At 42.2% G+C, this 13,949-nt stretch overlaps 2 protein-coding genes across 3 annotated transcripts; both read right to left on the bottom strand.

The window, feature by feature from the left end:
* Nucleotides 1–2,022: 2,022 nt before the first annotated feature.
* pycr1b (pyrroline-5-carboxylate reductase 1b) lies at nt 2,023–8,742 on the bottom strand. Of its 2 annotated transcripts, none has more exons than XM_058070675.2 (9): nt 8,567–8,742; nt 8,155–8,241; nt 7,782–7,852; nt 7,522–7,701; nt 7,275–7,382; nt 4,418–4,531; nt 3,995–4,087; nt 3,387–3,550; nt 2,023–2,685 (listed from the first exon to the last, which is right to left on the bottom strand). In XM_058070675.2, the coding sequence occupies exons 2-9, from the start codon at nt 8,219–8,221 to the stop codon at nt 2,508–2,510; spliced, it is 975 nt and encodes a 324-aa protein (XP_057926658.1). In that variant the 5' UTR covers nt 8,222–8,241; nt 8,567–8,742; the 3' UTR covers nt 2,023–2,507. The 2 variants fall into 2 exon arrangements, with proteins under 2 accessions (XP_057926658.1, XP_057926649.1); XM_058070666.2 differs by having other exon boundaries at nt 8,155–8,246; nt 8,567–8,741.
* Nucleotides 8,743–10,594: 1,852 nt separating this feature from the next.
* Nucleotides 10,595–13,114, bottom strand: LOC131134356 (myeloid-associated differentiation marker-like protein 2). Its single transcript, XM_058079526.2, has 2 exons — nt 12,243–13,114; nt 10,595–11,811 (listed from the first exon to the last, which is right to left on the bottom strand). The coding sequence occupies exons 1-2, from the start codon at nt 12,521–12,523 to the stop codon at nt 11,160–11,162; spliced, it is 933 nt and encodes a 310-aa protein (XP_057935509.2). The 5' UTR covers nt 12,524–13,114; the 3' UTR covers nt 10,595–11,159.
* Nucleotides 13,115–13,949: the final 835 nt, after the last annotated feature.

Here is a 13,949-nt window from a genome sequence, read left to right as displayed (position 1 = left end):
TGGAGGATCACATCTTTTATTCCTCCCAGTCAAAAAAATACAAATGGCTATGTTAGATATAAATTAGTCACATGGCTTATTACACTTTAGAATATTATGAGAGGTCAACATATAGTTTGTCTAGTCCAGGGTCTAGTCCACGCCTCTCGCCCAAAGACAGCTGGGATAGGCCCGCGACCCTAGTGAGGATAAGCGGCATAGAGGATGGATGGAAGTCAAAATATTATGGGAATAAAGTCATAATTACAAGTAAATCTAAAACTACAAACTATGTCAGCAATCAGTCACGTGGTTTATTCCACTTTTGAATATTATGAGAATAAAGTCAAAATATTATGGGAATGAAGTCATACTTACAGGAAGTATATTTACAGAAAGTGGAAATATTTGCACAATTGTATGAAAAAAAAACAACAGCAGGAATTTTCTGAAAAAAGTTGCAATTTAACGCAAATAAATTCGCAAAATTATAAGGAAAAATAATGTCACTTTGGAAGCATAGAGTGGAAACATTAAAGAAAAAATGCATAATATGAGAAGAAAAACAGCAAAGAAAACATATTACAAGAATAAATGGGGATAGCGTCATAATTATAAGAAAATTTACAAATAGAAAGTTAAATTATTTGCAAAATTACACATAAAGCAAAAGCATACATTGAAAAAACACCACAAATATTCGGAAAATAAGGTCAAAATATTCAGAGAAAAAAGTTACATTCAAAGGAAAAAAAGTTGGAATTTGTACGCAAATAAAGTCACAAAATTATAGTGTAGGGGAAAATATCATTTGAAAAGCATGAAGCATAAATATTAAAGAAAATGACGTAATGCGAGAAAAAAACAAAACATTCTTACTAACTTCTTAGCATGCTTTAGGAAGAAAAACACCAGCAGATGATTAAAAACATAGCGAGAGCTGCAAAGAAACAAATGGCTATACCAGGGTGAAGGTATTATAGAAGTACAGCTACACCAGAAGATGCTAGCCATTCATTTGCAAGACAAATAAGCCCAGGCTGACTGCCTCTTGTGTTCATGATGTCTAAATACGGTCTACCGTGGCAAAACCAATTCAACCCAATCAAAAACTGAGCTTCCATTTTATGCTTGTATAAATGCAATATAAGTTGTTTTTTTATACTTCTTTTATCCAATGGCTGTGTTCAACTGATACTGTTATCAGGCTGAACATCTCAATTGTGCACACTTCAAAACAAACGCAAACAGCACAATGAGGAAATCTGAGAAGCAACAGCCTTTACCTGGCTCGTACGAGTTGTGCATATCAGAGAAGATGGAGGTACTGGGTGGCTGGAAAAGCTCCTCCATGCCTTGGTCTGGCATCCTCATCCTTGAACACGCATGTTCCGGCAAAGGTCAGTGATGAAACGGATTGGTTGGAGATGACAGCGAGCATCTGGTTTACCTGTAGATAATAATCCACCTTATGCTGGCCTGTGGTACACACACACTCAATCCGTGCTGCATTTTACACCGACCTTCAGTGTCAAGGTGAATGAGTCCTCATCACTTTGTGTGGACAGAGGCTTTTAAAATGAACGTGAAAGGTGACAGAAGTATTACAACGAATGTCTCATCAATGCAGGAAGCACACGCATTAGAGAAATTGCACCACCACACTTTCATCTAAGGAAGGGAAAATAAGCAATCATTTGTTCAATTATAAGATGTCGTCTCTTTTTCCACACAACCAGCAGAGCAAGTGTAGCCCACTATCAAAAGTACCGCTGATTGCTTTTCAAGGCAGGTGGGAGAACATGCTAGCAATCCTTGGATTTGGGTTCCACTTTTACAACTGGACGGCACTCCTGATTGAGACAGATACCATTAGACAAATACTACATACAAACTGGAGATGTTCCATGTTAGTTTGGATTATGCCCTCTAATTTTCCATTTGCACTCGGTATTTGTTTATTTCTGTCACGGTGCAGGATAGGTTGCATGTACTTCATACTCAGATGTTTTTGCATATATTTGCCAGTCAGATGGAAAAACAGAAGCTTCAACATATTTAATGTTGCGTTGATTAAAATTCAAACCCGGCAATTGGCGGCATTTAAAGAAAGACTGGAAAAGAACGAGGAGATATTTGAAACATATAATAAGGACGGACTATTCCGATATAATACTTGTACATCATGTTGGAACACGTATGACGATCAATTCCTTGTGTTCCATATATCCACAGAGACAGAGATGTTTAGTATGAAATATTGTGGGCTAAAGCTGTAAAAAAATATGTTGGTAATATTGGTGTCTGCTGAAGAGACAAAACAAAAAAATGAGAATGTGTGTATAACGTAAGATACATCTGCAATATTCTATCTGCGTGCAAGCACACCAGATCCACATAACTGGAGCAGAAATAAATTACTTGCTAAATGTCAATTTCACACGTGCCGAGGCTCCCAGTGGCTCATCGGTGGAGGAGACGCACGTCCATGTGTAGCTTGTTCATGTGGCATGTGTTGGCGTGCGCGCTCAGTTCTTCTTCTTGACCCCAGAGTTTCGGTTGTTGAACAGGCTGAGTCCTGACCTTCCATTTCCATTGTTGACTCCGCTGACTGTGACTCCAGGCTGCTGGAGCACTTTGTCCAGAGTGGTCTTCTTAATGGCTGCTGGGGAGATGCGCTCCTGATCAGCCAGAAACTGCAGCTCCCTGAGGAGGAAGATGAGGCTTAGTGGGACGCTTCAATATCATAAACTCTTCAATAGAATATGAATATAAAAGTGAAATATATGAAAATCGAGACAATAAAACAAAATACTTTGTTCTGAGAATGGCTGATTTTGACAGCCCCCCCCCCCCCCCCATTTGGTTAGATATAATGATTACTTTGCACTCAACAGGAAGTCTGTGCGTGTGCTCACATTTATGTCATCAAAAGCAGTCAACCATGAATTTCAACACCGAATTAGGCTCTGTCCATTTTTTAAACACAGATATATTTTATGTGTTTGGCTTCTCTTCCACACGCAAAAACAAAAAAATTAGCTGCTGGAAAACTCTCCTTCAGGGGATGTATGTGAATGGTGAAGACGGAGTAGTAAACATGACAATTATGTGTCGTTATTTCCACATTAGGTAAGCATAACCGAGTGTGTGCAATGACAAACATAATGCTGCTTTTAAGCATACTGAAAAACGGCTACTTTCACTTCACATTAACCAACAAATGGGCTTCGGAGGACGCTACCGCTGCTTTTGCTCTCTCAAACAGCTACGATGCTCCAGTCAAAGATGGCGATTTGGGACAAGACCCGATCGGACCTCTTGCCCCCTGAGCACGCCTGCTCAGTTGTGATTGGTCAGGGATTGAGGCTATGCTTCAACATTTGCAGGTCCGTGCTCCTTCTTACCTAGTCCTGATACAAGAGGCCTCCACAGCATTGATGAGAAGGCTGCGGAAGCCCCCGCTTTCCATGACATGAAGGGCATGAATGGTGGCACCCCCTGGCGAACACACGTTGTCCTTCAGCTGGCCGGGGTGCTGCTCCGAGTCCAGCAGCATCTTGGCTGCTCCCTGCAGAAGATGAAGAGCAGAGGCATGAAGGCAAGCGCGGATGGTCATACTCCTGAAAGGGGTACCGAAAGCGTGACACAGCAGGCAAAAATGTAAGTGCTTTTCTAACACATTTACATACATGTTTTTTTCCCAGGCAAATGAAATGGCCATATGAAAATGGATCCACGACCAACTCTCTCCTCAATGGTTACATTGAATTACACCTTTTAAAAGTTTTTTTTTTAAAGAAAATATTGGGGTCAAATTACAGTCACATTGAACTTTCTGATTTGTTTCACTAGGAAATAGAAGTTTACTGCCCTGCAGAAAGAACACTTCACATCAAAAATAATGAAGCAGTACCAAGATAGTAGAAAATATGTGCAGTGAAAGCGAAGCAATCCAAATGTATTCTACATGTACAATTGTACAACTGCAAGTGTATGAAAAACACAAACTGACCAATAGAGCCTGAGCTCCGAGTCGGACAGCGAGTCTCCTGGGCAGACCCATCTTCACTCCTCCATCTGCTAGGGCGTCCAGTGCTGTGAATGCCTGTTTCATTACAAAACACACACATTAAAACTGGAATTCTGAGCCTGAAGGACTGGGTCTTTGAAAATGATTCATAATAATACTACTGTTGTTGCCACAGTGACAAAAATAACACAAAAAGCCGATGGAAGCATAACGTAGTGCAGCAGGACATGTTGGAGTTAGGCGCAGGGAAGTAGCAGCCACAGTGCAGCTCTTAAAATGAGGCCGGCGGCTTTGTTCCGCAAATAAAACATCTGTTATATTCCACAAATCTCTCACATACACTATACCTCCAAAATACGTGCATAGTAATGGCAGATAGCAGCAGATAATGACTAAGTTACTTACGTAAGCAGGACCACTGCCGCTTAGCCCAGTGACGGCGTCAATGAGGTCCTCCTCCACCTCGGTGCAGAAGCCTACACTAGCCATCAGCTGCTCCAGCAGCTTACCATCCTCCACCTGGCAGGGGCAACACAACATGCCAGCCATTAACCATTTATGGCTTGTCCTCATCAGTCTTCATGTCTTTGACAAAATCCAGTGCCAAAGCAGACGGAGGGCCCCTTCAGGGAACAGGAGGAATGCTGTGTGATTGTTGAAAGATGAGGCTCCTCTAAAGCAGTCTTTCCCAACCACTGCAGTGCGGAACATTCGTCGACCGTGAGCGAACATCATTTGTGTGGTGGAAAATAACATAGCTTGTTCATCTGTGAAATATATGCTATGTACAGTGAAGAAAATAAGTATTTGAACACCCTGCTATTTTGCTATTTCTCCCACTTAGAAATCATGGAGGGGTCTGAAATTTTCATCGTAGGTGCATGTCCACTGTGAGAGAGATAAACTAAAAAGAAAAATCCAGAAATCACAATGCATGATTTTTTAACAATTTATTTGTGTGATACAGCTGCAAATAAGTATTTGAACACCTGTGTATCATCTAGAATTCTGACCCTGAAAGACCTGTTAGTCTGCCCATTAGAAGTCCACCTGCACTCCATGTATCATCCTGAATCAGATGCACCTGTTTGAGGTCGTTAGCTGCATAAAGACACCTGTCCACCCCATACAATCAGTAAGACTTTAACTTGTAACATGGCGAAGACCAAAGAGCTGTCCAAAGACACCAGAGACAAAATTGTACACCTCCACAAGGCTGGAAAGGGCTACGGAGCAATTACCAAGCAGCTTGGTGAAAAAAGGTCCACTGTTGGAGCTATCATTAGAAAATGGAAGAAGCTAAACATGATGGTCAATCTCAATCGGAGTGGAGCCCCATGCAAGATATCACCTCGTGGGGTCTCAATGATTCTAAGAAAGGTGAGGAATCAGCCCAGAACTACACGACAGGACTTGGTCAATGACCTGAAAAGAGCTGGGACCACCGTTTCCAAGGTTACTGTAGGTAATACACTAAGACGTCATGATGTGAAATCATGCATGGCACGAAAGGTTCCCCTGCTTAAACCAGCACATGTCAAGGCCCGTCTTAAGTTTGCATATGACCATTTGGATGATACAGAGGAGTCATGGGAGAAAGTTTTATGGTCAGATGAGACCAAAATAGAACTTTTTGGTCATAATTCCAATAAGCGTGTTTGGAGGAAGAAGAATGAAGAGTACAATCCGAAGAACACCATCCCTACTGTGAAGCATGGGGGTGGTAGCATCATGCTTTGGGGGTGTTTTTCTGCACATGGGACAGGACGAGTGCACTGCATTAAAGAGAGGATGACTGGGGCCGTGTATTGTGAGATTTTGGGGAACAACCTCCTTCCCTCTGTCAGAGCATTGAAGATGGGTCGTGGCTGGGTCTTCCAACACGACAACGACCCGAAGCACACAGCCAGGAAAACCAAGGAGTGGCTCCGTAAGAAGCATATCAAGGTTCTAGCATGGCCCAGCCAGTCTCCAGACCTGAACCCAATCGAAAATCTTTGGAGGGAGCTCAAACTCCGTGTTTCTCAGCGACAGCCCAGAAACCTGACTGATCTAGAGAAGATCTGTGTGGAGGAGTGGGCCAAGATCCCTCCTGCAGTGTGTGCAAACCTGGTGAAAAACTACAGGAAACGTTTGACCTCTGTAATAGCAAACAAAGGCTACTGTACCAAATATTAACATTCATTTTCTCAGGTGTTCAAATACTTATTAGCAGCTGTATCACACAAATAAATTGTTAAAAAATCATGCATTGTGATTTCTGGATTTTTCTTTTTAGTTTATCTCTCTCACAGTGGACATGCACCTACGATGAAAATTTCAGACCCCTCCATGATTTCTAAGTGGGAGAAATAGCAAAATAGCAGGGTGTTCAAATACTTATTTTCTTCACTGTACGTATGTCTCTAATATCTTATTGTCGGGGCATATACAACACTCCTGAGCCTCATTACTGCCACTTAACTAGCTAAACTCGTATTGTATATTTCTTAGCTACCTGTTAGATGTTAAGTTGCTGTGAGATGATTTCAGCATTCTTTGTAAAGATGACACCGTCGTCAGTCAGACCGCTATTTTGAGTCATGACCTCCTGCAATTTCCAACGGGTTGACAAGTTTTTTCATAGCTCATGGTTGGCTCCTGTCAAATAAAGACACATCTGGTCCTCATGGACTCATGCGTGTCACAATATGCCATTTGATGATGAGGGCATGTGTGGCTTGCTGTAAGGTCCGGTGCGGCTTATTTATGAACAAATATCTATTTCTCTCTAAATGTAGTGGGTGCAGCTTCAACACCGCAAATTAGGGTATGTCTAATACGTCTTATTTTCACTGATTATATCAACTATATTGCTATACAAATGTAAAGGTGACACTATGGGTGTTATATTATGTCTAAACTGATCGAATAGTGTTAAAAAGCAGACTTAGAAAATCTTAAACGGGTTTCCACACTACAAAAATATTCTGAATATTTATTAAAATGGAATTCCATTTCTTTGAAATTCACATATCATGGTCAGGGGTCTGGAACCAAGGAGGGATGTCTGTACTACATGGTTGTGGGTCGGGTTTTGGGGTTTTTGTGCAGTCAGGGATGTGTCTTAAATAACTTTTGGGGCAAAAAAAGGGGGGGGCAGAGGCCTAAATACTGTATGTTCAGAGACAATAAATGAATACGCTGTCAGTTAAAGACTACTTAAGGAGACAAAACCACAACAATACTGAGCTGCAAACACATGTGATCATTGTGTAATTACCTCTGCATGAGTGCCAGTAGCGTAGACCGTAGCTCCCTCTCTCACCACCACTGGAGTGTTGGTCATACACCTCATGACTTTAGGGGCTGAGCGGTACTGAAGGAGTTTCTGAGTACGATGGAAATAAGAGACAAAGAAGATATGGAAGATAAGTCAAAACAGTTTTAACCATGTTTGATTCATGTAGCAAAAGTCAAAGAAAACAAAAACAACAAGGACAATGCTCAGAAGAGTACAGGAGGCTGACCTTTTCAATGGAACTGATGGTGACACCTGCAGCACAAGACACGATGAGATGACGGTCTTCAATGTCTGGCCCAATCTCATCCAGGACGAAGGGGATTATGTGAGGCTTCACAGCCAGAAAGAGGACATCACTCTTGCTGACTGTCTCTTTGTTACTGGTTGTCAGGCTCACTCCCATTTTCTACAGCAATTAGTCTAGCATTAGGAGCTAAGCATTTGCCACTCAATACCTGTTACATGTTGGAAGCTTTCTTTTCTCACCCTCAGGCCGGTCACGGTGGGCAGGTCGGTGTCTGGGGAGCTGGCTGTGATCCTGTGCGTCGCAATCACACCTGAGGACATAAAAATGCATGTAGGTAAAAAAAGAAGCTACAAAATGACAATGCCAGTCATGATAATCAATACGTCAATTAACCGCATGATAAATAAAAACATAAGATAACTGAGCTGGCTTTGATAAATCAACATGGGCATGCGTGTTGGTTTTCCTCCTCTCTCTACCAAACAGGCTGGATGACGAGAGTTCACTCTGTGATACACTTGGCGTGCATAAAACATGACCTGGTGTCACTTTCAGTCAGTCAAGTTTGATGAATGAATTGAGTAAGACGATGAAAAAGTCAAGTGTGCTGACCTGCGGCTGTGAATCCTTTCACCAACGCATGAGCCAGCTGACCTGCTCCGATGAAGCCGACACTCATTCTGACAGGTGACGTGGCTCCTCCGCTTGGCAAAAAGCATAAATAAGCATCAAAAGCATCCACAACACACCTACACTGATTTGCCTACTTTAGTTATTGTCAATTCTCTATTTATGAAAGGTTAAAATAACAATGTGCCCCGTCTTACCACTTATATTACGGAGTAGCATAACTGGGGAAAAAAACACTACACAGTGATATTGACATTAGTTGATGCTGATACAACTCCATGCTAGCCGATGACCGCCTGTCCTCTGCTAGCTAGCTAACAGACTGATAGCATGGATTATACAGCCATACATTAACAAGAAACAGGACAAATAGACATTAAACGTGGATGCTTACCTATTCTTGTATAAACCAAAAGGCGCCCCGAGTCTGACAGGCAGCGGTTAGCGGTGTTGCTTTACTTTCCGGTGTCTCGAAAATGACGAAGTAGCAGTTTCTGTGTCAACGTGGCTTGCCGCTTCCATACACGAACCACCATTGCCACTCCAAACAAAGCCGACCAATCCCCGAACAGAGACTTGAGCAGCATCCAATCGGAAGGCATCTTACAAGAACCGAGCGGGGTTTACAGCCAAAACGTCACACCCATAAAAAAGCAATGAAATGGTGTCAAGTACGTAAAAAAAGATAAGTAGGTTAAAAAAAGGCCTGTTTACACTTCTGACAGCCTTCTTCTTTGACCCAAACAGGATGCAAAGTGAAAAAAATTAATTTGATTCGACTTCCTTCTGTAGCAATTATGTTGTAACTACCGGTACTTCACCTTTATTGTTGCACAATACACATGCATAAAATACACGCAACCTGCTCTGAAACATTCATCATAAGTGAACAACTAGGGCCTTCTATCTTCCAATCTTTCATAACGTCATACACGATAGTGTACATTTTGCTATCCAGTCCATAATATAGAACAGTGGCAAGATGATTGAATGACTTTGTGATGTTGCTTGAATGTGTTGACCGTGATTATAAATACAATTAGTATGGTAAAACGCTTTGGTTTAAGTTCCTAGAAGGAGTTCATCCAAATATGACCACAAAATTACTCCGTCCAAACGAAAACGGCCCACTTAAAAAAAAAAAAAACATTTCAGCCTTTTCCCTTTACATGATGTCTGTATTTTCTTCATTTTCTGCTGTTAGTAAAATGTATTTCTACAGTAGGCCTAAATGCCGCCAATAAAAGAATTGGCTAAATTAATGTCATAGTTTTGTGGTATAACCCGTGAAATAAATGTGTTTCATGTCATAATACACAAATACATCAAATCTTATCAACATTTCAGCCCTCCAAGAAGAGGGGAAGGAGCAGCGTTTCATGAAATACATTGGAGCTTGTTTGCTCAAGATAAACATCTGACTCAACAAGACAATTACTTTGTTTGCTGGCAAGACGCTCACTGCTCAAGAGGCAAATATGATCATTCATATTATTATGATATCATCATTCATACTATCATCACAGGCAGTTATCATCATGGATCCTGGTGTAATGATATTGTTACATAGATAGATATAGTTACATAGATAGTGTTAAAGTCCTTTTTAAGTGCATGTAATCAAATGGTATTATGTGTGTTGATATTGGTACATTGTCTCGTACTGTTCCATTATATATATATATTTGCCCTCTATTAAACATGTCTGTCTGAAGATGACAACATCATTTGTTCCGATGGATATAAGACAAGATAGAAATGTAGATTACAGCAGCACGATAGGACATAAAGAAAGAAAAACACAATGATATCTACAAGTGCAGCCTAGGGCCCATCTGTGGTTCGAGGTGGATTGTTTATGGACCTGTCACACATAAATAAAATTAAACAAATAAAAACATAAAAAATGGGGGAAAACCACAGCATAAAGTAATTCTGCTAATGAATTATCTGTACAATTAGAGAATGGAAGTCATAAATAACTGAGACGAGGACACAGGGCAGCCAAGTCTTCAGTAAGGAAAGACAAATCAGAGCATTATTAGCATAAGACTCATTCAGAGGGTGTACAGACCACCTTCACTTTGTCCTCAGATTTCTCTTTAATTGCCGTTGGTTCTTTCAAACCAAAAAAAAGTTGGGCATGTAAGATGTGTATGGTATTATACAGGGATGTATGTAGAAATGTATGATGTTAGGCCATCAGACGGGTGTGTATAGCACACTATACAGGATTTTTTTTCCAACAGAAAAGATGCAGTGCATCTATTTTCACATGCTGCTGCTGGACAGGAATGTAGACTGAGGGATTACTTTAGCTTGTGGCTAAATATATCAAGGTTGGCCTCCAAAAAGCCACAGCTGTTAGGATCCTTTCCCTCTTCACGTACACATGAATATATTCTACATACTAATACGACATCTTCATGCTAATTGGTGATGTTTTAAGTGTCCCCCATAATGCCGACATGAAGCAGATAAAACCAAACCAACAGGAGACAATGAGAGTTTATCATGTAAACAAAGAACTGAGGATGTGTGTGCGCGACACATTTGATTGGTTAGACAGTTGACCTGCACGCACGTCTCAGCGAGACGGAAGTGAAGTGAGTCTCAGCGTGGACATTCCATTGGTGAGCATGACAATTGGTGGGAAAGTTGCAAGAATATTTTTGGAGCTGCAGACATGCAAGCATGATAAGAGCGCAGGTGACAAGAATGGCACATACCAAGTGTCTGATGGCCACCCTAATCCCTCCACATGCTACAAAGGACCCCCGAGTGCCTCTTGTAGTGTCTGTTTGGGGTGTGGCAGATTCCATGCTGGCATTCCACGAAGCTACTGAATAGGCAGAACTTTGGTGAAAGTATGAGAGAAAGTTTCACGTGGAATAACATGGTCAAAATAATTGTTCACGCCAACCTATAAAAACCTAAAGTTTATGGAGTCTTGTGATGACATCAGACTTGTGCATCTCGTTGAAGTGCTACGCCCTAGAGGAGGTGGACAAACGTGACGAGACAAAGCGTATCCTCTGAGAGTAGACCAGGTCTGTCACATACAGCACAAAGTTGACAAAGGAGAAGACGGCCACCACAACTTTACTGTCCCATGGACATTTCCCTTGAGGACACGACGATGGTCGCCAAGGGGAGCCATATTTGGTGTCAAAACAGAATACGGGCCACACCACCGACGCACTCAAGTATAGAAGGACCTCCAACAGGGTGCACACCACCACAAAGCGATCAAAGGGCATACAGCGCACCGACTTGGTGCGCCCGCACACCGTCATGATGACCACGACTGCAGTCAGAGAGAAGCAGAAAGAATAGACCACTACACAGTAGATGGTGGCTGCGTAGCGGGAATACTGGCTCCCGTTGGCCAAAGCGCCGAAGATGACGCAGGCCACAAAGCCTTGGACCACTTTAAGGAGCCCAGAGACCGTGGCCATGTAGCCCACCACAGCCCGGCCCGGCCTGGCTCGACATAGGGCCACCTCAGACCCGTAGGCCAGTGCTCCCAGGATGGAACAGATGGTGACGGCGATGCGGTAATTTCGGACGTCGCAGCCGGCGTAGGGACACTCGGATCGGATGAAGAAGAGCGGGTAGACCACAGAGGCTGTCACATACCTGCAAATAAAGACAATGCAACGTCAGAGGCAAAAGGGAAGTATCCCGTCCGAGGTGATCATTCTAAATCTTCCAAGTTTTGGAAGAGTCCCTTGAGGGACAGTCAAACGTTCAGTTTAAATGTATTCTTAGAATGTGCAGTAGGCCAATACAAAAACAACATAAAACACATATTTGTCCTGTTAGCCATGAATGAATGAATGCCAGTCCAATATCCTGAGTCCAATTCTTCAAATGAATTGAGTTGAAATTCCAAATATGCAATTTTGCACAAGCCTGCAGAAAGGGATTAATAAAGCCATATATGTTATTTTAAATTCAGGGGTGTGGTTTGTAAATTGATAGCTGTTTCTAATATTTTGTCCCTGTCTGCAAAGCACAATAAGTTTTAGTAAGGGTGTGTCTGGTTAGAAGATGATACATGAACTTACACAAGAGTGGCAAACGCGGCACATGTGACCGTCAGGTTGTCCCAGGAAATCGGCAGGCAGCTGTAGAGACGAGTGGCATCCAAGAAGAAGACCACGATGGACATGGCGAAGCAGAAGCACCAAACGGCCATGCAGAACATGCCATGTGAACCGCTGTGTCCGGCACTGTGGGTTACCATGGCGATCACAGCACAGCCCATTGCCAGCTGGCAAAGTCGGGCAGCACCAAGAGGTGACAGCAGTGCCCCGGTGTTCAGGTATGGAGCACCTTGAGAATCCATTGTTGCCAGGACTGTCAGCACTTGTCAACCTTACAGTTTCTGTATCTTCACGCGTTTAACAAACAAGCTGGCATTAAGTCACCATGAAGGACTCACTGAACCTCTGCGCTCGTCCACTTTATCATTTCCTGGCCTTAGATGACAAATGTATCTCCACTGTTCTTGATGCCAGCTCGAAATCCTTCAACTGTTGTGTTCCACTTGTGATAGCCCTCCTTCAACAGGGCAAAGAAAATGGAATGTGTCCTTTCAGCTGAGTGATCAGTTACAAATGATCAGACTCAAAAATCAAGCAAACGTTCTTTAGTGCAGCCTTAAACCCCAAATAAGAAAAAAGTGAGTACAAAGCGCTCTTGTATGTAAATGCTCGTCTTGCTCCCCACACGCTTTTTGACTCCCAACAGTGTGTGCTGTGAGGGTGGTGCGCTGGGGGTCAGTCAGACCAAAATGGAAGATATTTGGGGTGGGGTCATGGCCAAATGAGTGTGAGAGGGTGGTGGCGAAATGAGAGAAATGTGAGATGACCGAGTCCTGGAATGATGATCCATCGATAAAGTCTTATGTTTGCAAACTAACACTCATTTTACCATTCATTCTTTTTTGCATCATCACTTTTTCCAGTTTATTTGGCACTTTTACACTTACACTCCAACATACAGTGCATCCGGAAAGTATTCACAGCGCTTCACTTTTTCTACATTTTGTCATGTTACAGCCTCATTCCAAACTGTATTAAATTAATCTCTTACCTCAAAATTCTACACAAAATACTCCATTATGACAATGTGAAAAAAGTTTTTTTTGACATGTTTTGAATTTATTAAAAATAGAAAACAAAAAAATCACATTTACATAAGTAGTCACAGCCTTTGCTTAATACTTTGTTGATCCACCTTTGGCAGCAATTACAGCCTCAAGTCTTTTTGAATATGATCCCACAAGTTTAGCACACCTATCTTTAGGCAGTTTTGCCCATTCTTCATTGCAATAAGTCTCAAGCTCCATCAGGTTGGATGGGAGACGTCTGTGCACAGCCATTTTCAGATCTCTCCAGAGATGTTCAATCGGATTCAAGTCTGGACTCTGGCTGGGCCACTCCAGGACATTCACGGAGTGGTTCTGAAGCCAATCTTTTGAGATCTTGGCTGTGTGCTTCAGGTCGTTGTCCTGCTGAAAAATGAACCTATCTCTATATATTGCTGCATTCATTTTTCCTTCTATCCTGACTAGTCTGCCAGTTCCTGCTGCTGAAAAACATCCCCACAGCATGATGCTGCTACCACCATGCTTCACTGTAGGGATGGTATTGGCCTGGTGATGAGCAGTGCCTGGTTTCCTCCAAACATGGTTCCTGGCATTCACACCAAAGAGTTCAATCTATGTCTCATCAGACCAGAGAATTTTGTTTCTCATGGTCTGAGAGTAA

Source organism: Doryrhamphus excisus, linkage group LG9 (assembly GCF_037039965.1).
Source record: "Doryrhamphus excisus strain RoL-2023G ecotype Guam linkage group LG9, RoL_Dexc_Guam_v1.1, whole genome shotgun sequence".
Taxonomy (NCBI): domain Eukaryota; kingdom Metazoa; phylum Chordata; class Actinopteri; order Syngnathiformes; family Syngnathidae; genus Doryrhamphus; species Doryrhamphus excisus.
This window is presented reverse-complemented; position numbering and strand designations above follow the sequence as displayed.